Consider the following 24,949-nt stretch of genomic DNA (forward strand, 5'->3'; position numbering starts at 1 on the left):
ACTGTATCCCTTTGTTCCTAAGAACCAAAACACTCTAACATTCATTGAGTTTATAATAGTCCTTAAGGTAACTTTTGAATTTTCTCCATTCTTCTTCCGCTGTCTCTTTTCCTTGGTCACGTAACTTTCAACTTTCTTGGGCATATGAAATTAACCACAATTATCTTGAATTTTTGTTTAATCCTCAAGAAAGGGCATTTTCGCTGGCCAGGTTTAATTCAAATCCTTCAAACCTCCTATAGGGAATGGTGGGAGGAGAAAGAATTTGCCCATGTGAAGACCATCAGGTGGAAACTCTTACACATATGGTTCTTAAATGTAAACTATATGTTGATCTCCGCCAGCAGTTCCTAGATCAACTCTGCATCCCCAAATGGAAACCAGAGTTAGAGGTCATACATTTTCTATTATTGGGGAATAATCAGGAGCTCACCAAGTTAGTGGCTAAATATCTTTATCTGGTTTTTTGTCGTCAAAACACATTGCAGACGTCTGACCTCCCTGGAGACCTAGAGATGTAATGTTAGACTGCTTTGCCTCTTTCATTTGAGAAACGTTTTGTGTCACTGGGAAGGCAGGAATTCTGTGTTGATTTGCTATGGATGTTTGTATGTGATGCCAATAAAAGGTCTGATGATGATGATGAACTTCAAGGACAGTCCACACAGAGTGCATTACAATTTTCCACTTCTAAGGTTACCAGCCAGAGCCATAGCTAGGTGATCTTGCGCCCCTGGCAGAACAGTCCAGATTGCGCCCCCAGCCACGAACAAATTAGCTCTTCTTTCTGCCTCTCCTCCAACACCCCCCTTCAATTCCTCATGCACTTCACCTTGTAGTGAATTCTTTTTTGTAATGAGTTCTGATTGAAGGCCACCAAGATGGGGAAGGCTGACCTAGACGACGGTATATAGGCGTCTCCCCACTTACGCGCGGGTTACATTCTAGGCCCCTGCCTGCATCAGTGAAATCGCATAAAGTGGGGAGCACCCCATTTTAATAGGGAGAAGGGCATGGGAGCCAATTCCTTGGGGCCAAGGTTCCTTCACCCCCCCTAAAATATTTGAGGAGCCCCCCCCAGTTAATGGGCATTGCCATTCAAATAGTGTCTGTGTGCTCCCTCTTGTGGTCGATTATACAGGGTGGTGCTTACCTGCCGCCCCCCCCAATGTATTTTATTCAAGTTGGCACCCTTGAGGGAGGGTGTGAGAAAGGAGGGGGGAGTGACTCCAGAGTAGGCAGGCTTTGAAGTTGGTGCGGGCCCTTTTCCTTGTCCTGCTTGGCCGCAGGCAGGGAGCACTGGCTGGAGAGGGTGCTGGCCGGCGGAGGGTCTTGGCAGCTGATTTTGCGCCCCCCCTCACCTGCGCCCCTGGCAGGGGCCCACCTCGCCACCCCCTAGCTACGGCCCTGTTACCAGCAGTGTTTGGATCACTGTGGCATGGCTCTCCATGTCCAGGGATGGCAATAGCTGGCAAATCGGCCGGAGATAGTAAAAGGCACTGCTTGTGGAGGCCACTTGAGCCTTCAAAGACAGCTGTAGGAGCACCTCCAGGTTATGCAGCTGTCCCTTCAAAGGCAGTGCAACCCTGTCCAGAACAGCTAGCCTCCCCAATTCCGTGACTTGAAACTACCTATCCATGTTGAGTAGTTCCTGGGATTATACCCACGGTAGGATCAGGGTTGACAGAGATGGGAAAAGGTATCAACAGTGCATAATTCATTCCTCCTCCGAAACATTTGACTCTATAACCACCCTCTGCTTAACACGCCCAGCACTTGTGGGCGGTTTCAAGTAAAAGATCAAAAAATGGAAGCTTACAAAGTTTATTTAGGTAATAGGACTCCGAGGTACATCTGTCCACACTAAAACAGAATGGGACCTTTTGTTCAGCAGAAATGAATACCAACAGTTGTAGTGATCACATCACCTTAACAAGCTTGATTAAACCAGCAAACGTTTCCCAGACTTAGGGTACTTACAGATGACCAGGTTATCATTCATTTTGATTTGTTTGCACAAAATTTCTTGAGGTTATACACTATTAGTTGATACTGATTTGTGTGGAAATTCTAGTACATCACATCAAGCAATTGTAACCCTACATTTTCCAGTGCATCTTCCCTACACTTTCCTTACTACAAGAAGCGTCATTTAGAGGGAGTATGGTTTGTTGCATAAGAGTGCCAAATACACTTTAATTTCGTAACCCAAATTTGCTACATGCAGTCTAATTCCCCCTGCAAAATAGCAAGTCAGGAAGTAGAATACCTTACATGCAACCAGGCCAACAGATTTTTGCATTTTTCTACCAATATTACAATAGTACAATGCATGATATGCACTGTACTTCTTGAATTTTTCTTTGCACAGAATTGCTAGTCTCTCATTAAAGAGCCTGCTGGATGAGGCCAGTGGCCCACTTAGTCCAGCACCCGGTTCTCACAGAGGCCAAGCAGATACCGGCGAGAAGCACACAAGCAGGATCCAAGCATAAAAGCCCTCACTCCTTCTGCAACGGGTATTCAAAATAATACTGCTTCTGACCATACAGACAGAGCATTCTACATTTGTTTAATCCTCTTTTAAAGGCTTCCAAGTTGGTGGCTATCATGCCGTTTATGGGAGTGGGTTCCAGAGCTTAACTATGCGTGAGGTACTTCAATAAGCATCGTTGAATGTTTCTAGTGTTATGAGGGAGAAAATATTTTCTCAATCCGCTTTCTCCATGCCACGCCTAGTCTTATAAAATCCTATCATGTCACCACTTACCGTATTTTTCGCACCATAGGGCGCACCGGACCATAGGGCGCACCTAGTTTTTAGACGGGGAAATCAATAAAAAGAATCTTTTCCCTCCTCCAGCCCCAAAGAGCAGTGTACAGCCTGCCGGAGGGGTTGCACGCGGCTATGTCACAAGCCAAGGTAGCCAGTGGGATGGATCCCGCTCACTGCTTTGGCTTCCTCTTTAGCCCCATGCAACCTCTCCCTGCCGGAGGGGTTGCGTGCGGCTATGGCACAAGCCTGCATTTGCTCCATAGGACGCACACACATTTCCCCTCAATTTTTGGAGGGGGAAAACTGCGTCCAATAGAGTGAAATATACGGTACTTGCCTTCTCTCTAAATGAAAAAGTCCAAAATGCTTTCCTCATAGGGAAGCTGCTGCAGCTCCTTGATCATTCTGATTGCCTTTTCTGAACCTTCTCCAACTCTCATCCTGCGCATCATCAGTTTTTTCTGCTCTTCTAAACAAGATTCAAAAAGATGTGGAATTATATCACTGCACCTGTGTACTTGGGCTGCTGTCAGACAGGTACTTATTGATGGGTGTTCCTTGTGTGGTTTTTTTGCACAATCTCATTGGCATCAAAATGCTAGACTGTATATTCTCCCCCCTTTAACCTGCATTCACCCTTCAGGGGGCGGGCTCCTTATTAAAAAAAACCAAAACTGTTGAGAACAACCCAATTGTAATTTCTGAACAACCTACTTACAACATTAAGTCCCCGCCCAGAAGCCCTCTGTAAGATTTAGTTCTGTTTTGGGTGAACGGACAAAAAAAGGGAGGTGCCGCCAAACACAGAATCTTTCTTCCAGCTTTATAATGCATAGCACAATTTGCCCAGCGTCCTCACATTGTTACACTGTGTGCTTCCTGGCCCACACCAGCCAATCCTGTGAAGCAAGGAAAGGCACTGCTCAATGACATCAAAATACAGGACAAGTTGTACCAGATGGCGCAGAGGGGAAAACTCACAACACTGCCATTTTCATATTGATCCAAGGTGCATGCAAGGGCGTGGGTGCAACTGCACATACACAGCATCGGTTAAGTGAAATGCAAAACCCAGGAAAAAGAGTGTGAGGACAAGGACCGTGAGTGACAGCAGAGATGGAGAACCTGGGGTCTCCAAGACCAACCATATGGTATGGTGGCATGTGGAATCTAATAACATTTGGAGGGGTACCAACTCTGGATCTCTGGGAGTCCCAGGAACTGCAATTCTCTTAGCTGGAATGGGTGCAACTAGTCTTCTTCCTCTTCCTCCTCCTCCCATTAAATTCTTTGCCACTCTATCACCCATGAGCATGGAAGGGAATATTTATATATATATATTGCACATCTCTAATTAAACTTGTTGAGAAACTTCTGAAAATAAATTAAAGTTCGGTGAAGTGCAAGCCAAGTGATTCAGTCTTCCTGGCAAAGCTACACACCAGAGAGTAACAGGGTAAGTGTGAAGCAATATTACTTGTAGGCTTCATTACTCGTGCACCTGCATACTTAATCAATTTTAATCCATGCTCTAGTTAAAAAAGGTGTGATAACAAGGCACATAATCAAACAACAGATCACTCCTCACATTATTTCCTTCGCCTTTCAAGAAATAATCTGCATGCTAGCTTTAGGAAGTGGCATATGCATCTTTTAATGTGCAAGATTTTTTATTGCCTAGTACTTGATATTCTGGAAAGACAGCTTATCTTACACAACATAACCGTCACAGGAGTTAATGCATGCACCAGACGTCTAAGATGCACAAAGGGACTCTTCCTGGCATGTACCTTGTACCTTTTAACAGTCAGCAGTCATTAAACAATGCTGTCTCACACCCTGAGGATGTTGTCTGATGCCCCGAGCAATCTTTCATGCGCACCACTGCACAGTAGGTTTCCTAAAGCCAAAACCAGCTCAAGATTTATTTTAACACGGACCTTGTTCAAAGTAAATAAAGTGGATCAATTTGAGATTCGCACTTCAAAGACAACAGCAGCAGTAGGCAGATGCTCAGTGGCAGCCAATCCTGGCATGTGGGAACAGGGAAAAACACAGCATAATGAGACGAGGAGGATGCAAGGCAAGTTTGGCTACCATCAGCCTTCGCCAACCCAGATGTTGTTGGACTCCCAAGTCCCTTCAGCTCCAGCCATTTTATAACCAATGGTCAGGAATGATGGGAGATGTAGTCCAAAGCATCTCAGGCTCACTATGTCAGGGAAGGCTGAATTAGATATTGCCTGAAGTTGGGGGAACTCTGTACATGATTGCTATGTCTAGTGGCTGGCACATGTTTTTCTGTAATGTTTAGTAATACCTTGAAAAACTGAGGGAAAGAGGTGTGAAAGAGGCAGAAGACGGATGGAAAGGTAGTTAGAGGTTGTAGGAAACTTAGTAGCCAAAAAAAGGAGGGAATGGTGAAATAGGACCCTGGGAGAGGAGGGAGAGTAGACTGGCAAATGAGTTAAGAGAGGCAGGAGACCCCTGGATCTGCTGAGGGGGCTCCATGAAGGAGACGGAGTATGTTAGCACTAGGAACCTAGCAAGGCAGATAGAAACAACCACCAAATGGTTAGGCCCTGAAGTGTAGCAGCCTAGTACCAAAAAGTGTGAAAATGGTAGGAGACTCTCATGTAAATGAATATGAAGCCTGCAATATAATATAATTCCCCACAAGAAAGCAACTACTGAACTAAAATGAACTGCATTTGTTGATAAAGCACTGGAAGATGTCAACTTGAAGAAGTTAGCACTTCATGGCACTTTCTGCACATTCCTGGTTCTTCTTCAAAGGGAGATTTCCCACGAAACAGTGGACTTGCTTTTTTCATCCTTTGGGATCTAGAAAAATGAATAAATAGTAAACGGAACAATCAGTCTCAAAGAGTCATTGCTAAGGCTTGTTGCAAAATCAGTTTGGATTTCTGTGAAACTGATTCACAGTACCTGAAGGCAACGAGAGGAAACCACTGGAGGCACAAAAGATTTAGGGTGCCATTAAGGACAGACAGACCAGAAGATGCTACGTCCTGATTTTAATTTAAGAGTAACCTATTCCTCATCCTGACAGTCACGAGAGAAAGAAGAATTAGGCACCAGATGCATTAAAAATCTTTACCATCTCCGTAAATTGGTCACCACAGGCCATTCGCACTCGTTCAGGAGTCAAGGGGCTGTTCAACACAAAGTCTGTTGGCAATCCTCTTTCCTTCCTGGCAGCAGCCACTGCATCCCATATTGCAAAAAATACAGAGCTCCCCAAGAAAAGTGCCGCTTCACCAAGGCCCTGCCAAAAGCAGAGACAAAAGCAGTGAAATCATGTTGAGGCATTAGCAAATATTTCACATCAAGAACCTTTCAGGGAGCATCTCTGTCCACACATGAAATGAGTTTTGTTTTGTTTTCTCTGTGTGGGAACAAGACCCAGCATCTGACACACTCTTAAGAGCTTGGTGGCATCAGCCTTTGTGGACTCACTTGGGCCAGCAGGCAGACCTTACATGAGCCAGCACCTTCATGTGGCTGATGTGAGAAGCCATAGGAACCTACTACATGACACCTCCCTGTGTTCAGGGCTGGCTCCAAGCTTGAGGGGGCCTTCACGATGGAGCCACTAGTGGGCTTCCTGATTCGGTATGTGGTGAGTGGATGTTCTAGTCTCATTCTCTGTCCTTCCACTTATTTTCCACTAAGCTCCAAGGGTGGTAGGTGGCCCTGCCTTTTTGAGAAGAAGGAGGAGTAGTGATGGTAGGAGAAGTAACAGCACTCCTCAAATCAGTACTGGGTGGCTTATCAATGTCCACAGTGTCACAATTGCAATGGTGCCCACCTGTTGCTCATCTGTGGAGAAGGAGACAGCTGTATATCTAACAAGGGTCCTGTGGCAGCCTTTCTGAGAATGCTGACTGCAAACTCTGGGTTATTTTAGAAAGGTTTTAACCTATTCTGAGTGGTTGCTTTAAAAATATATGTGAAAGCATGAGCTTATGTCCACATGTGTGCACATGCAGCTTTTTAAAGACTAACCAAAATGAAAACAAACAATGTGAGGCCACACCTCTCTGCTAGCAATGCATGGCTGCCATTCAAGAACATATTTTTCTTGTGTCCTAGTCGGTTCACAAAGATTGCTCACCATATTCCAAAATGGTGGCAGCCGCAACTGTGGCCTATCACAGGTGCTAGAGGGCTGAGGGTAGTGGGAAGAGCAAATTGCCCATGCAGCTGGCTGATGTTACAGGCTAGGAATCTGTAACTGTTATTATTCTGCCCCTCTCTTCTGAGCTTGGGTTGCCACTATATAGCTCCCCCTCGTCTGTGTTTATCCTAAGATGCAACGTCTGTCCAGTTCCCTGGAACGACGTGTTTCATTTTACATGCCACAGTTTTTACATCCAAAAGGCCAAAGGTGAAAAGCCCCTTTGAACGTCAGCCCAATGAGATCAAGATGTGGATGGACACAATTGGCGTCACCTGATATTAGTGCTTTCCCAGGGGCTCGTCAACTTGGGAAGGGAGCCCATCTAGGAGAAGGAAAACACTGATCCTAGACCTCAAGATGCCACGTGGGATATCTTTGGAAAAAGAAAAAGCTAAGGAGTAAACCCTGCACAAATCCAGAGTGGAGCCCCTAAAACGGTTGGATGTACAGTATGCCTCTTTCCGGCAACTCCTGCAGTCAAGCTGGTGCAAAACGTATTGCTCTACTTTCCTGTGGAACACATCAGTGAGGCTGAAAGGGGAGGCTCTTGCCATCTGCGTAGCTCAGGACCTCCATACATACTGACCAGGCCTGTGCAAGGGGAGGTCATTTTGGTGCTGCTAACACAGTGGTTTGAATTCATCCCTGGAGGTGCACTCCATTGTCTCTCAAAACAGATGGATGCCAATCAACAAGCAGAGGTGGTTAGCACAGCCAGCAGAGCTACAGATAATAATACTCAAGTGTGTGGTCTGCAAGGGATAATTTAGGCCTTATAGTCACATTCCGTCAAGTAACTGGCCTAATCCCCCATTAGGCTTTTTGGCCTTGTTTTACTAGAAGTTTTTTTTTTTTAAGCGTTTATTAATTTTGCAATAAAAACATCTAATTAACATATCAAATCCAATTAAAATAAAAAACTAAAATAAAAAAGTCCAATTGTCTTCCAAATTGTAATAATTTTTGTTTTGGCTTCCCACGGTCTGAATTCCGAAGCGATTTCAACATCATAGTCCTGCCTCTCATCATCATCAATGTTTTTCATAATTCCATATCCGGTTTTTCCCCTCCACGTTTTGACTCTGGTTCTGCGAACCTCATTCATGTCAGAAAATAGATACTTTTTTTTCTGTGGAGTGCAGATTTGTCCATATATTGTACTCTTTCAGCTATTTTTGTTTTTTCATTGCACCGCTTCATTTAATTGCATTCAATTTCAAAGTTCTGTCCACCTCTTTGAGAATTGTTATTTTGGCAGCCCCCAAATCGTTGCTCTTTCCTGTCCAGGTGTTATCAAAGAAACAGAGAGAAACCTCCTTCTAAAACTCCTTGTTGATTTATTCTTAAGCAGACTGTTTGCAATGTAGCCATATATCAGACAGTTTTGCTAGAAGTTTGACATAACTTGTGTTCTGTTTGGCTGCATGTAGATAACAGTGCTCTGACTGTTTTCGGCTAGTTGGCACAGTTTTTCTAGCTACCACTGCCTTGATGGGTAGTTCAGAGAGAAGGCTAGGCCACTGTAAAAATTGCATTCCTTATTTCCGATTGTTTGATAGCCTGTTCTGCTATCATGTCTCCAAAAAGGGCTTTGTTGTTGTTGTTGTTTAGTCGTTTAGACGTGTCCGACTCTTCATGACCCCATGGACCAGAGCACGCCAGGCACTTCTGTCTTCCACTGCCTCCCGCAGTTTGGTCAAACTCATGCTGGTAGCTTCGAGAACACTATCCAATCATCTTGTCCTGTCATCCCCTTCTCCTTGTGCCCTCCATCTTTCCCAACATCAGGGTCTTTTCCAGGGAGTCTTCTCTTCTCATGAGGTGGCCAAAATATTGGAGTCTCAGCTTCAGGATCTGTCCTTCCAGTGAGCACTCAGGGCTGATTTCCTTAAGAATGGATAGGTTTGATCTTCTTGCAGTCCATGGGACTCTCAAGAGTCTCCTCCAGCAGCATAATTCAAAAGCATCGATTCTTCGGCGAAGAAGAAGGGCTTGGAATGCCTTAAAACTGACTGCTCTTCTCCTGATAGGGGGACATGCTACAGTGAAACAATTGCCTAGCAAGGGTTCCCACTGGAGTATGTCATGTATTTTTCTTTTGGCTCTGCTGCATTGTGGTCTGCAATCAATATTCCAATGTGAAGTTGAGGACTTCAGTCTTAGGGGAGACAACTTGCTCAATAACATGTCACAAAACTGAATGAAACACTCCTGATATTATATCCATGTGGGCATAAACCCAACCGCATTTAATCACTGTTGATTTCAAGTGCACTTATGCCTGAATGGCTGTGGGATGGATGACAGCCGCATGATTAATAATACAGTAACAAGATATTCATAGTGAAAACAACTTATTCTCTCATATCATTTCCATCCCACCCTCCAAGTCTGCAGTTTTTCCTTCAGTAATATGGGTCACTTAGGTTTAGCAGGAAAGAAACGGAAGAATTGCACCTTGGATTTCAATCGTCTTACCTTGGATGAGTAGATCGCTGTTGGGTTTTGGCTAGATGCCAACAAGGAGACACTGATCTGTTCTGGAATGTCACAAACAGCAGGGATTTTATACTGATCTGGGCCCCGTGTGTAGAGGACCCCCTCTGGGGAATATTTGAGTTCCTCTGTTGTGTAGAGTCCAAGGCCCTGGACAAAGGCACCTTCAATCTGCCAAGAGGAAGTATAGCTTATAGTGAGATTTCCATATACTTTGTTGTGTTAAATTAATCCGAGCTCTTGTTACATTGTCTGAAAGCGATGCTAGCTTTAAAATTATATTTATTTATTATTAAAATTGAACAAATGAACCATAAAAGCAAGCAGAAAAATCTAACATCTGAAAGACAACTGGACACCTTACCATTAATATTGTAATTAGACTTTCAGAATTCTATGAATAATGCTGGCCTTTCACAAATATTTCAATTCTTTGCTCTCCTCTTAAATTTCACCATCTAACAAAGCTGAAATGGGGGGGGGGCATTTTTGCAAGATGCTACATTTTAATTACCCATTTCTATCATAAGAGTTGGAAGGAGGTCCAACCCTGTGCTCAGTGAATTTCTGTATTGTTGGGTTTTGTATCTGTCACTGAACAGGGAGTTGGATCGCCTTCTAAATCATATGATTCTAATTGAAGTGAATTTAGTACCTCATAGCAAAATGAAGAAATTCTCAGGACTTACCTGACCTATATCCATTGCCGGATTGATGCTGCATCCAATGTCCATAACAATATCTGTTTTGACATTCTGTTAATGAAAAACAGGTTGTAACTTTGTATTACATTCGGGGGACTGAAGCATGAGGAGATGAGCCAAATATTATGGATAGGATATCGAGAATTTGTACCCAGTGTGAGATGACCTATTTGTGGCTCATTTTGGGAAATAAGTCCCAATGAATTTAACAATACTTTATTTGTTATAAGTATGCTTAGGGCTGAAGTCCTTATCTTGTAATACTTTCCCCAGTCTAAAACCATATTAAAGTCAATGATGCTACTTTCATTTTTAGAAGTAGGTAGAGTGGACATCACTTTAATGAAAAAGTAACAGTAGCCAGCAAAGCTGGTGCATTGTATTGGCTAAGAAAGAGAGCTTTGGCTAAGAAACCAACAAATACCAGCTTTTGAATCCTCCCAATATACTGATTGAAAATGTACTGTAACTTTTGAATAAAGGTTTCTGGTTTTTTTAAATAAAATTTTCCTTCAACTATGAATGTACCGGGCAGCCTTTCAGCCTCAAAGCCAGATTCCCATATACCAAAAAGGAATAATACTGCAGGAATCCTCCAAAATTAGAGATACAGTGGTAACTCAGGTTACATACGCTTCAGGTTACAGACTCCACTAGCCCAAAAATAGTGCTTCAGGTTAAGAACTTTGCTTCAGGATAAGAACAGAAATCGGGCTCCGGCGGCACGGCGGCAGCAGGAGGCCCCATTAGCTAAAGTGGTGCTTCAGGTTAAGAACAGTTTCAGGTTAAGAACAGACCTCCGGAACAAATTAAGTACTTAACCCAAGGTACCACTACACAATATATGCAAAGTGGACTACACTCATTTATGTGCTATATAAATGCTATGTATTAATTTTATCTTTCTGTGGCAATAAACACTATACCACTTCCCTGGGAAAATTCATGTGCAAATGGAATTCATAAATTTTAAGACTTAAATAAAAAGCTGTCTGGTTCTGCACATGACTGCCTGCTTTTGCCCAGTCAGCTTTGGAAGAAAACAGCTGGGAAAAGGGCAAAGTGGAGGCTGTTGGCTACTGCAACACAAGTGCCCGGATGAATTCACATTCAAAGCTGCCATGCGTGTGCCATAGCAGCAGATCATGGATTACTGAAGTCGCATGAGGAAGGAGGAGAGTTTAAACTCGATCCACACAAGAAACCACTATGTACCATATTTTTTGCCCTATAAGACTCACTTTTTCCCTCCTAAAAAGTAAGGGGAAATGTGTGTGCGTCTTATGGAGTGAATGCAGGCTGCACAGCTATCCCAGAAGCCAGAACAGCAAGAGGGATTGCTGCTTTCACTGCGCAGCGATCCCTCTTGCTGTTCTGGCTTCTGAGATTCAGAATATTTTTTATCTTGTTTTCCTCCTCCAAAAACTGGTCTGGTGCGTCTTATAGAGCAAAAAATACGGTAGCTGTGCTTTGTAGAAACCAGCAGGATTTATTGCTGTCCACTGCAAACAACTGTTTAGAGTGAATACGACAAAGAAAACACAAGAGCCTTTCATTAGTTACACAGGAACTTGGCTGTGCTTTTTGCACTAGCTGTTAAGTGACACCTGACAGTTTACCTTGTGGTCTCCAGTCAGACAGTCTATTTCAACCTCTGCGCAGGCGGCTCCAAAAACAAAATATTCAAATGGGTGGCCTTCCCCTTTCTCCCAGTCCATGTTTGCTTCATAACCTCTGCAAGAAGCAACAAAGTATGTTGGAGAGTAAGGGATGCTTGCAGGCATGGGAACAACAATAAAGGAGACAAGGGGGAAATAGCAATAAAGAGCCTCACAATCGCAGTGATGTGCTGGACCCTCAGTTGGTACAATTGGTCATGACAGTGGAGCAATGTGATGTTTGCTCTGATGATGCATCATGTTGTTTAAGAACATAGCAGCAGGCCTGCTGATCAGATCAAATGTTCATCTAATTCAGCATTCTGTTTCTGGAAGTGGCCAGGCCTCCAGGAACCCCACCAACAGGAGATGTAGGTAAAAGCCCCCAACATTCTTCTCCCCCAAAGCCAGTCAATACTATAATGGCTAATACCCGTTAATAGATCTATGGATTTGGCTTTTCCTCATTTAAAGCTGTATCATCTACTACTCATCGTTGCCACATTATATTCTCCCTTGATGCAGTCAGAATGCAGCGCTGACCTGAGTTCTCTGATTCGGAAAGACTTTTCCTTTACAGAAACATAAAAAAACCCCTCCAGACTCACTGACAGCACTTTTAACCAAATGTACAAATTTCTGAATGCGACCAATAATTCCTTCCACTTGATCAGTGGGTTGGATCCATTGTTACTGTAAGCAGAATGCAGATCATGAGAAAGCCCATGAGGTGGGTTGGGGAGGGGGAGAACAGGTGAGTTTTGCCTGAAAAGTGGCTCTGGAGAGTTGGGAGTGTCTGTGGAACCATCTGGGAAGCAGCACAGGGCAGCCTTCCTCTTTATCCAACTGGTTAAAAAAAATGCATCTTTCTCCAGCAGGACGATCTGCTGGATCTTAGTGCCTTTCACTCACAGAAGGATCCTCTGAATCCTCCCTGAAATATTTATCGATTTAGTGCCATCAGTGTGCATGGTTCATTATAGAGTGCAAAACAGTAGGCCACAGTCGTGTATCTTTAACTCTGCTGCTAACATTCTCCTTCAGGACCTTCATGTACAAGACTAGACATGACATGCCCTTTTCTCTGTATGCTTATGTCTAAGCAGTATATGCAACTACTAAAAGCATCAGCTCAAGTCATTCATAATCCCTGCAGTAGCTACCTTGTTATGCAAGTCATTACAATAATTCTCTTTTGACAGTCACTTCTTGAAGTCATGAGTTAATATCTAGTACCTGAAATATCCTATTGCTGACAGATTGATACTCTGCTCAAAAGCTTCTTTGGCCTGTAAAACAAGCAAGCATAGTAAGTTTATTCCTTCAAAAAGCAATCTTGTATAAAAAAAGATACCATGGCCATGCTAAAACCAAGACATTCCTATTAATATTTCCAGCTAGACGATCAACTCATGGGCAGGATTTGAGCTATGAGTAACAGAAGTAATCAGGCAATAATATTGTGGTTATGATTTAATAGATAGACTATAGGGGGCAGCAGAAGGGGAGAAAGAACTCCATGGAAAATGGGGTGGGAACTCAACAAAAAGAAAAGACGAAATTGTGTTTTGATTGTATATGTTAAAAATGTTGAAACTTAAAATATAATCGAAAAAATTTGTATTTCCAGTTGACTGAAATGGAATGTTGCACATATGAGAACTGTGGAAATGAGGCTTTCACTGAGGATGTAAGACTGCTGGTAGGAGCTCAGGTAGCTGAATACTCCAAATAAAACAATCCCATCCATCCAGAAAACTAGTGTTTCAGGGAGAAGTTTGGCCTAGCCTTCTTCCTTACATGATAATTGAAAGCTGTTTTTTCTTACATGATAGTTGCAAGTTGTTTTTTCTATGGAGAGGCGTCCCAGTACATGAGCTCACACTAGCACCACACACAGGTTTATTAGCTTAGTTAAGAGTCAAATTGTACCTGATTCTTAGTAGCCGTATATTTTCCTCCAGCAAAAGAGAACTTTTTCCTGGTGGTGGAAAAAGTTGCTTTCTATATATGCGCCATAAAGCTTCTGGAAATGTGTCTACAGTACCGTATTTTTCGCTCTATAGGACGCACTTTTTCCCCTCCAAAAATTAAGGGGAAATGTGTGTGTGTCCTATGGATCAAATGCAGGCTCCTTGGCTTCAGCGATAGCAACGCGAAGCCTCCGAAGCGCAGAGGGAGCGCTCCCTCCGCACTCCGGAGGCTATGTGTTGCTTTCGCTGAAGCCTGGAGAGCGAGAGGGGTTGGTGCGCACTGACCCCTCTCGCTCTCCAGGCTTCAGGGATAGCCGCAGCACGAGTTTCCGCTGCGCTCCAAAGGCTTCAGGTGGCTATCCCTGAAGCCTTTGGAGCGCAGTGGAAACTTGCGCTGCGCTCCGAAGGCTTCCGGTTCCTTTTGCTGAAGCTGGGAGAGTAAGACTCTGCCGGCTTCAGCAGAGAGGGGGAGCTGTGCAGCGCCCCTTCAGTGAAGCGGGAGGAGAAATGGAAGGGGCTCCGTTTCTCCTGCTGCTTCACTGAAGGGGCGCTGAGCAGAGAGGAGGAGAATTTTTTTTCTTGTTCTGCCCCTCTAAAACAAGGTATGGTCAGGTGCGTCCTATAGAACGAAAAATATGGCACTTCATTTCACCTCCTCACTGCTCTTAATTTAAATGTTAATTTGTCCACTCAAACCGTAGACTAATATCCCCCCTGGAATGTGTCCTTCAGCTGTAGTAACACCCTGTGCTTGCCTAGATGAAGTACGGAGAACTGTGCATGCAGAACGGTGGGAGGGGATGCAGAAACCTGTGACTTTTGTGCAGCTGCAATGTTGTTTCCTTTACAAAGGTAAGAGTCACACCAATTGACTCCAATTGACACCAATTGGCTGCCCAGGAAGACTCCCTGAGTGAGTGCTTGTGGGCCCTGCTTTTGCCACTTACCATCTGGCTTGGGGCGGGGCCTGGGGCCTCACAAGGACTGCGTGCTGCTTGCGGCCTGCTGCCCAGGAAGACTCCCTGAGTGAGTGCTTGTGGGCCCTGCTTTTGCCACTTACCATCTGGCTTGGGGCGGGGCCTGAAGCCTCACAAGGACTGCGTGCTGCTTGCTGCCTGCTGCCCAGGAAGACTCCCTGAGTGAGTGCTTGTGGGCCCTGCTTTTGCCACTTACCATCTGGCTTGGGGCGGGGCCTGGGGCCTCACAAGGACTGCGTGCTGCTTGCGGCCTGCTGCCCAGGAAGACTCCCTGAGTGAGTGCTTGTGGGCCCTGCTCTTGCCACTTACCATCTGGCTTGGGGCGGGGCCTGGGGCCTCATAAGGACTGCGTGCTGCTTGCGGCCTGCTGCCCAGGAAGACTCCCTGAGTGAGTGCTTGTGGGCCCTGCTTTTGCCACTTACCATCTGGCCTGGGGCGGGGCCTGAAGCCTCACAAGGACTGCGTGCTGCTTGCTGCCTGCTGCCCAGGAAGACTCCCCTGAGTGAGTGCTTGTGGGCCCTGCTTTTGCCACTTACCATCTGGCTTGGGGCGGGGCCTGGGGCCTCACAAGGACTGCGTGCTGCTTGCGGCCTGCTGCCCAGGAAGACTCCCTGAGTGAGTGCTTGTGGGCCCTGCTTTTGCCACTTACCATCTGGCTTGGGGCGGGGCCTGGGGCCTCATAAGGACTGCGTGCTGCTTGCGGCCTGCTGCCCAGGAAGACTCCCTGAGTGAGTGCTTGTGGGCCCTGCTCTTGCCACTTACCATCTGGCTTGGGGCGGGGCCTGGGGCCTCATAAGGACTGCGTGCTGCTTGCTGCTTGCTGCCCAGGAAGACTCCCTGAGTGAGTGCTTGTGGGCCCTGCTTTTGCCACTTACCATCTGGCTTGGGGCGGGGCCTGGGGCCTCACAAGGACTGCGTGCTGCTTGCTGCCTGCTGCCCAGGAAGACTCCCCTGAGTGAGTGCTTGTGGGCCCTGCTTTTGCCACTTACCATCTGGCTTGGGGCGGGGCCTGGGGCCTCACAAGGACTGCGTGCTGCTTGCGGCCTGCTGCCCAGGAAGACTCCCTGAGTGAGTGCTTGTGGGCCCTGCTTTTGCCACTTACCATCTGGCTTGGGGCGGGGCCTGGGGCCTCATAAGGACTGCGTGCTGCTTGCGGCCTGCTGCCCAGGAAGACTCCCTGAGTGAGTGCTTGTGGGCCCTGCTCTTGCCACTTACCATCTGGCTTGGGGCGGGGCCTGGGGCCTCATAAGGACTGCGTGCTGCTTGCTGCTTGCTGCCCAGGAAGACTCCCTGAGTGAGTGCTTGTGGGCCCTGCTTTTGCCACTTACCATCTGGCTTGGGGCGGGGCCTGGGGCCTCATAAGGACTGTGTGCTGCTTGCGGCCTGCTGCCCAGGAAGACTCCCCTGAGTGAGTGCCTGAGGGCCCTGCTCCTCCCTGCCACTTACCACCTGGCCCGGGGCGGGGCCTGACAGGCCTCACTAGGACAGTTGTTACTGCCGGAGAGGCACAGAGTGTTTTTAAAATGTTTTTTAAAAATTTTCTTTGGATTTTTTGTATGTGGGGGGTGGGGGTGGGATGGATGTTTGGTTGGGCTTGGGGAATTATTATTTTTTTATTGTGATGTTTTTGTAATTTTTACATTTTTTTGCTTGTATTGTTTTATTGGTTTTGTTTGTTTGTTTAAGGTGTTATTTTGTTTTTAGGGGGAGGGTTCAGGGCTGCCGGGGAGTGGGCCCCAGCCCACAAAATGGCTGGGGCATGTTCCACAGGGGGGGATGCACTGGGACAACCGATCTCAGTGATCACGGGTAGGAGGAGGAGTTACGCTAAGACCAGACCATGTCATTACAGAGGAGGCAGGTTTAGTCGTTGTCTGAGGACTATCCCTGCCTCCGGGTCTGGTCCTGTCCGGATGGATACTAGAATCAGCAAGGGATACCCACGTGACCTGAAGGTGCTGCTGTGCAATGCCAGGTCAATGATTCGTAAGACCACTGCCATCCATGACTTGATCATGGATGGAGGATTTGACCTGGCATGTGTAACAGAGACTTGGTTGGATGAAGCAGATGGGCCTGTCCTTGCCGCTGCTTGTCCACCAGGTTTCTCTTACGCACAGCAACCCAGGTCACGTGGGCGGGGAGGGGGGGTTGCAGTGATTTTTAGGAAGTCATTAGTTTGCACCAGGCGTCCTATTGGGAAGACCCAGTTTTCTGAGTGCATGTTCTGGAAGTTGGGCAATAGGGGCAGTACAGGATTCCTTTTGGTGTACCGACCTCCCCGCTGCACCAAGGATTCCCTGCCCGAGCTGCTTCAGGTCGTGGCGGATGTTCTCCTGGAGACACCTAGCCTGGTCGTCCTAGGGGATTTTAACATCCATGCCGACACGACCTTACAAGGGGCCGCTCGGGACTTCGTGGAAAGCATGGCCTCCATGGGGCTGTCCCTGAATAAGTCTGGCCCAACCCATAGCCGTGGACATGCCTTGGACCTGGTGTTTACCTCTATGGATGTTGGTGATCTGACACTAAGTAAAAGCGAAATGAAAGAAGTGCCATGGTCAGATCACTTCCTGGTGCAACTGGACTTCTCTGCGACCCATCCCCTCTGCAGGGAGGTGGGACCAATTCGGATGGTCCGCCCCCGCCACTTAATGGATCCAAATGGTTTCCAGAGAGTGGTAGGGGATGCTTTATCCCATGTTGATGGCCTTTCAGCCGATTCCCTGGTGGCCCGCTGGAATGTGGAGTTAACCAGGGCTATTGACTGTTTGGCTCCGAAGCGCCCTCTCCGATTGCATGGAGCCCGGACAGCCCCGTGGTTTTCCACGGATCTGAGGGCAATGAAACAATCGTTGAGACGGCTAGAGCGCCGGTGGCGGATAACTCATTCCGAATCTGACCGGACACAGGTTAGAGCTCAACGTCGAGCCTACCAAGTGGCGATAGCGACGGCGAAGAAGAATTTCTTCACCGCCTCTATTGCATCTGCAGAAAACAGCAGCAGGAGACTTTTTCAGGTGGTTCACAATTTAGCGGAACCACCTGCAACATCGGGGCCCAGTACGGGCCACATGTTCTCCTGCAATGATTTTGCAAAGTTTTTTGCAGATAAAATCGCCCAGATTCGGGAAGAAGTAGACTCCACCGTGGGAGCAGGGCCGGGGCGGGAGAGTGCTAGAGTTCTGTCTAGTCAAGTTGAGTGGGATCAATTTCAATCTGTTACCTCCGAGGATGTGGACAGGCTGCTTGGACGAGTGAAACCAACCACCTGTCTCCTGGATCCTTGCCCATCCTGGCTTATAAAAGCTAGCCGGGAAGGACTGGGCGATGGGCTTCGTGGGGTGGTGAATGCTTCCCTCCGTGAGGGAGCCTTCCCAGACCCGCTGAAAGAGGCGGTTATTAAACCGCTTCTTAAAAAACCATCTTTAGATGCGGCCACGATGGCCAACTATCGCCCAGTCTCAAATCTTCCATTCCTGGGCAAGGTGATTGAGCGAGTGGTTGCTGAACAACTCCAGGCACGCCTGGAAGAAGCGGACCATTTGGATCCCTTCCAGTCGGGATTCAGGCCTCATCATGGGACTGAAACTGCCTTGGTCGCACTGGTTGATGATCTCCGGCGGGCTAGGGACAAAGGTGAGAGCTGTTTCCTAGTTCTGCTGGATCTCTCAGCGGCGTTTGATACCATCGACCATAGCATCCTTCTGGACCGTCTTGAGGGGCTGGGAGCTGGGGGCACTGTTATACAGTGGTTCCGCTCCTTCCTCCTGGGCCGTGTTCAGAAAGTGGTGGTGGGGGATGAGTGTTCAGACCCTTGGGCCCTCACTTGTGGGGTGCCTCAGGGTTCTGTCCTCTCCCCCATGCTTTTTAACATCTATATGAAGCCGCTGGGAGAGATCATCAGGAGGTTTGGGCTGGGTGTTCATCAGTATGCGGATGACACCCAGCTCTACCTCTCTTTTAAATCAGAACCAGTGAAGGCGGTGAAGGTCCTGTGTGAGTGTCTGGAGGCGGTTGGAGGATGGATGGCGGCTAACAGATTGAGGTTGAATCCTGACAAGACAGAAGTACTGTTTTTGGGGGACAGGAGGCGGGCAGGTGTGGAGGATTCCCTGGTCCTGAATGGGGTAACTGTGCCCCTGAAGGACCAGGTGCGCAGCCTGGGAGTCATTTTGGACTCACAGCTGTCCATGGAGGCACAGGTCAAATCTGTGTCCAGGGCAGCTGTTTACCAGCTCCATCTGGTACGTAGGCTGAGACCCTATCTGCCTGCGGACTGTCTCGCCAGAGTGGTGCATGCTCTGGTTATCTCCCGCTTGGACTACTGCAATGCGCTCTACATGGGGCTACCTTTGAAGGTGACGCGGAAACTACAACTAATCCAGAATGCGGCAGCTAGACTGGTGACTGGGAGCGGCCGCCGAGACCATATAACACCGGTCTTGAAAGACCTGCATTGGCTCCCAGTACGTTTCCGAGCACAATTCAAAGTGTTGGTGTTGACCTTTAAAGCCCTAAACGGCCTCGGTCCAGTATACCTGAAGGAGCGTCTCCACCCCCATCAGTCTGCCCGGACGCTGAGGTCCAGCGCCGAGGGCCTTCTGGCGGTTCCCTCACTGCGAGAAGCAAAGCTACAGGGAACCAGGCAGAGGGCCTTCTCAGTAGTGGCGCCCGCCCTGTGGAACGCCCTTCCAGCAGATGTCAAAGCGATAAACAACTATCTGACATTCAGGAGACATCTTAAGGCAGCCCTGTTCAGGGAAGTTTTTAACGTGTGACATTTTACTTTATTTTTGGTTTTTATGGAAGCCGCCCAGAGTGGCTGGGGAGGCCCAGCCAGATGGGCGGGGTATAAATAATAAATTATTATTATTATTATTATTATTATAATAATTGCTGCGCACACCACTTCCCACAGGGGAAAGCAGTTCTTGGTGTGAAAAAGATTCCTCTCCTCTGCACTAAGTGCATTAATTTAAGGGACAGTGGAAAAGAAAACAAGCCCATTTATAAAAGTGTGAATAACAAATCTGAATGAAGAAACTTGCCAAAGGCAGGGGCAAAGTCCTGCATAAACACAAATTCTTCATATTCCATTTTCTTTCTTTAATCATGTTGTGGTAAGCTAGGCAAGTTAAAACAAGAGGTTATGCCTTGGCTCTAAAGTCATGTAACATTTAATACAAGTCAAATGTCTGTTGTGGTGTTTCTTATTTAATTGCTGTAAGTCAATCAACCCCTTTGTTATGGTCAATAGCCAGCGGTCAAAATAGATAAATGTATAAAATGTCAAATATATAAAATGATCCCCAACAAAACAAAGTAAAGACTGACAATGCCGAAATTACTAGTAACTGTATCATACTATATAATACCAGGAATAGAGAGCAAAATTACAAGTTGCTAAAGTTTTACATGCAGCAGCACTATAATTAGCCATGCTGCAAGAAATTGATGCTTTCTGATCTGAAGGGAGTGCAAAAACATAAAATGTGCCCTGGGAATTTCCATGGAAACCACAGAACTAATCTTACCCATTCTTTCCATGTGCCCTTAGGGTTCTGCCTAATGATGGGCTCAAGATGTTTCCGGAGGGTCTGGCAGGCATCCTGATGACATTGGGAGGAGCACAAAGAAAGAAAATTTCTATGTAAGACATTGAAAGGGTTCTGTTTTTGCCATGCTGCTGCGCTGTTGCTCACACCACAGGAGTCATTGAACACTAGCCTATGGCATTGCCAAGAGGTTATTTCAACAAAAAAATCAAGAGCCTCCACATTCAGTCCTGAGCAGCTTAAATTTTGCAACCCAGAAGGGGAAGGGCATCAGTTAAACCTCATTAAGGCTTCTTCTGTACTGCAACCAATTGGGCAAATTTGCACTAACCAGATGTTGCATGCTCTGTGCTGTAGCTCACCAGGTAAGGACCATAGCTCAGTGGTGGAGTATCTGCTTCGCATGCAGAACATCCCAGGTTCAATCCCTGGCATTGCCAGGTAGGTCTGATAAAGAGCCTTGCCTGAAAAACCGGAGAACCATTCCCGGTCAGTGTAGACAAAACTAAGTTAAATGGGCCAGATGTCTTACTTGGTATAAGGCAGTTTCCTATGCTTTTCCTGTGATTCGTACATTCCCACCTAGCTGTTTGAAATCCATTGCAGGATAGAGCATGAGACTCTTAACCCTTGGGTTCGACCCCCACATTGGGTGCAAGATTATTGCATTGCAGTGGGTTGGACTAGATGACCCTCATGATCCCTTCAACTTTACAATTCTATGAATCTATGAAGCTCCCAGCACTTCCCATCTCAGCGTGTATCTTCTCTGCAAAACACAATGTTGCTCAAGGTATGGGGAATAAGAGAAAGTAGGACTCAGATCCTGAAGGTGTGTCTCCACCCCCATCTTTCAGCCCGGACACTGAGGTCCAGCTCCGAGGGCCTTCTGCTGGGTCCCTTGCTGCGAGAAGTAAGGTTACAGGGAACCAGGCAGAGGGCCTTCTCGGTAGTGGCACCCTCCCTGTGGAATGCCCTACCATGAGATGTCAAGGAAATAAACAACTATCTTACTTTTAAAAGACATCTGAAGGCTACCCTGTTTAGGGAAGTTTTTAATGTTTAATGCTGTACTGTGTTTTTAATATTCAGTTGGGAGCCGCCCAGAGTGGCTGGGGAAACCATTATTATTTAATAATAAATTATTATTATTATAGTTTATACGTTATTTAAGGTTGCAATCCTAAAACACAACCAGGCACCTGTGTTCAAGAAGTCAGTGGTGCTTTCTTCTGAGCATTTTTGTGCACTTAGTATGAAAGTCTTTCAAAAAAATCAATACATTTCATCATCATCTAACAGAAGTAAGCTCCTATGAATATCTTTCAAGAAGCTGGAACCTTGGAATTTTGCATTAACTAGAAGATTAATATCTTATTTTACCTTCACTGCCATCCCATTGACATCCGTTCCCATTGATCCAACTGAAGCACATGCATTAGGGACTGTCTGCGTACTTGTTTCACAGAAGTGAATATTTGACATTGGCATCTTTAATTCTCGGCTTGCAACCTAGAATGAGAAAGGAATACGTACAATATTCTGTTTTAAGTACAGCAACCTAGACCAGGCTTCCTCACCTTCGGCCCTCCAGAAGTTTTTGGCCTACAACTCCCTTGATCCCTAGCTAGCAGGACCAGTGGTCAGGTATGATGGGAATTGTAGTCTCGAAACATCTGGAAGGCCGAGGTTGAGGAAGCCTGACCTAGACCTTTACACACACACACAAAAGGGTTACACCTCATAGTTCTGCTTGCAAAAGGTCTTTTTGGGTTCAGTGGCATTCACAAAGACACTCAACAAATGCCATTGACCCAAATTCCCTCACTTTCAGCAGCTGAATACTGTATGGAATAATTATACTCCCATGGTCATGGAGGGGGTATAGCTGGAGAAATCAGATTAAGGTTTAGCTCCTCCACAATGTCTACTGTATATAGACCATACAAAGAAGCCAGAGCCTATTTTATCGTGTACATGTATCAGGAACTGATAACTATTTACCGTATTTTTTGCACTATAAGACTCACTTTTTTCCCTCCTAAAAAGTAAGGGGAAATGTGTGTGTGTCTTATGGGGCGAATGCAGGCTGCGCAGCTATCCCAGAAGCCAGAAGAGCAAGAGGGATTGCTGCTTTCACTGCGCAGCGATCCCTCTTTCTGTTCTGGCTTCTGAGATTCAGAATATTTTTTTTCTTGTTTTCCTCCTCCAAAAACTAGGTGCGTCTTGTGGTCTGGTGCGTCTTATAGAGCGAAAAATACGGTAATCTGCTTGCGTATAATCACAGCTGTTCTGCATATTAACTAGAGTAACGCTGAAGGTAGGTGAAGAGATGTCAGGACGGGTTGGTTTTTTTCCTCCTCTTTTAATGCTGCAGACAGTTAAGGGAGTGTTCAGCAACTTTCACATCTTGGCACCATCTTCTCTGACTAACCTTATTGCCCCAATGCAGATTAGTGTTGAAGCAGAATTAAATTATGGCTAAAAGCATGTGAAAGTAATGCGGACCAGAAACAGCCAGGTTTGTCCATCTTTTCATCAAGCATAACTAGCTCATTGTTCCCAATGTGGCTTCCCAACTGCAAATAAAAGGCAGTATTGCGTGGCCAGGCGGAGACCCCCCCCCCCGGAACCCCGGGTGGAATAATGACTCATGACATGTTATGGGATTAAAATTGGCCACAACTTTATTAAACTTTCAGATGTAGGGAGACCTTGGCATAGGCATTGGGCATTTATCCCTCCCAGTCCCCAGCCGGGGATCTGGGGAACATCAGGGTTGTCCAAACAGTGTGGGGATTGGGCTGGCTCTGGAGAATGTATGTTTAACCAGAGAGCCCACCCCCCATTTCGCTGCAAAGCAGGGGAGAGCACTGACAACCTATCAGCGTATGGCCAGTGACTCCCCCCAAAACAACCCCTTTAATGGGGAACCCTGGGATCACCGCCACAGGGGGGGCATGGGTCACCGCTTCACGCCCCCCCCCAATTTAGGGAAGATAGATGAAAGGATTCCGCCCAAGGCCTGAAACTGCCAAAGTTGTGACGTTTTGCTACGGGGAAGGCAAAACCTGCCAATGCAGGGAAATTCCTTCCTGATCCTTCAACAGCAACCATCAATGACCGTAGCAGCGCCCGCATACCTGTAAAGAAGATGTTAACCTGCAAAATGAAGGCATAAACTGAGGGAGGGCAGGGGACTGAGGACTCCCAGGTAAGTTCCACCCTCTATTGTGTGTGCAGGGCGGTCCCAACCCTACCTGGTCGACTCCCCTGGCAACACCTCCCCAGCTGGGATTGGTTTACTGTCTGAGGTGGGGCGGGAACCTCCAGGTATCCAGCTCGGGGAGGTGAAACCAGGCCGAACTGCCGGAATCGTGTGGGATCAGGGGGCTGCATGTGGCCACGCAAAAAGCGCCCCCCATTTGAAGTGGGGAGCAGTCATTATTAGCCACAGCTAGAGGCAGTAATGCTTCCAGTTCCTGGAAACCACGGGGGGGTTGGGTCCTCAGTTAAAACTGGGGTTTGTAATTACCCTTATCTTGAGATCAGACCACTATATTTCATCTGGCATAACTTCACTGAAACTAATAAATAGATGCCAGGAAGTAACATGGACTGCTGCCATCTTTTTAAAGCAGAAAATGAAAGATGTCAATCAGCAGAAAATCTCATTAAAGCAATTTGTTATTCGCACACATAAGCAAGAGATAAGCAATTCCTAGTACCTGGATCATTTTGGTGTGGAGCCCTTGCCCCATTTCTACACCACCGTAAGTCAGAAGCACGGACCCATCGGTATACAAATGAACCAGAGCAGCAGCCTGCATAAAATAAGAACAAACAGTTTGGCTCTGCACTCTGCATGAAACGAGCAGAAATGTTTTCACTTGGGCTGTCTTTATCAATCTAAAAGTGAAGAGCTATATATATATTTTAAAGAGACGCTCTGCAGTGAAAGGTTAGGATTGCTGCTACAATCTGCTGCACTAGTGTTAGCCCTATTCTTAGGTCAGGGATTGGCAACCTCAGGCCAAGGAGTCAAATGCAAACCTCCAGGACTTGCCCTGACTTTTCCCAAGCCACATCCACTCTCCAAACACAAGTCCCTAGCCATCCATGTTTCACACCCTCCACAAGTGCTTCTCCCTTGATGGAATATGCACTTGAATACTGATAAGAAGAGTTTGGATTTGGATTGATATCCCGCTTTATCACTACCCTAAGTAGTCTCAAAGCGGCTAGCAATCTCCTTTCCCTTCCTCCCCCACAACAAACACTCTGTGAGGTGAGTGAGGCTGAGAGACTTCAGAGAAGTGTGACTAGCCCAAGGTCACCCAGCAGCTGCATGTGGAGGAGCAGGGAATCAAACCCGGTTCACCAGATTACGAGTCCACTGCTCTTAACCACTACACCACGCTGGCTGTTGCTCGTTTGGAAGATAGAAAAGGGTGTGTAGAAACTAGCCAATGGTCCAAAGATGAAATTCACACTTGTTGCTCTGTCAGCTTCTGCCTTTGGCCCTCTTCACCCGTGAAGGTTGACAGAAGGGCTAAAAATTATTTCCCCATCCTTGCATTAAGCAGAGGAAAACAGCTGCCCC

General features: G+C 46.5%; 1 protein-coding gene across 1 annotated transcript in view; it reads right to left on the reverse strand.

Moving 5' to 3' along the window:
• Nucleotides 1-1,808: 1,808 nt before the first annotated feature.
• Nucleotides 1,809-24,949, reverse strand: part of AOX1 (aldehyde oxidase 1) — a 58,765-nt gene continuing 35,624 nt past the window's right edge. The window contains exons 27-36 of the mRNA XM_081195568.1: nt 24,075-24,170; nt 21,730-21,858; nt 20,326-20,400; nt 13,075-13,127; nt 11,800-11,914; nt 10,166-10,231; nt 9,459-9,647; nt 5,898-6,065; nt 3,105-5,620; nt 1,809-2,765 (exon numbers count right to left, since the gene is read on the reverse strand). Coding sequence (XP_081051694.1) covers nt 5,567-5,620; nt 5,898-6,065; nt 9,459-9,647; nt 10,166-10,231; nt 11,800-11,914; nt 13,075-13,127; nt 20,326-20,400; nt 21,730-21,858; nt 24,075-24,170 — 945 coding nt within the window. The 3' untranslated portion in view covers nt 1,809-2,765; nt 3,105-5,566. The remainder of the gene's footprint in view (nt 2,766-3,104; nt 5,621-5,897; nt 6,066-9,458; nt 9,648-10,165; nt 10,232-11,799; nt 11,915-13,074; nt 13,128-20,325; nt 20,401-21,729; nt 21,859-24,074; nt 24,171-24,949) is intronic.

This window comes from Podarcis bocagei (assembly GCF_964188305.1).
Source record: "Podarcis bocagei genome assembly, chromosome: 1".
NCBI lineage: Eukaryota > Metazoa > Chordata > Lepidosauria > Squamata > Lacertidae > Podarcis > Podarcis bocagei.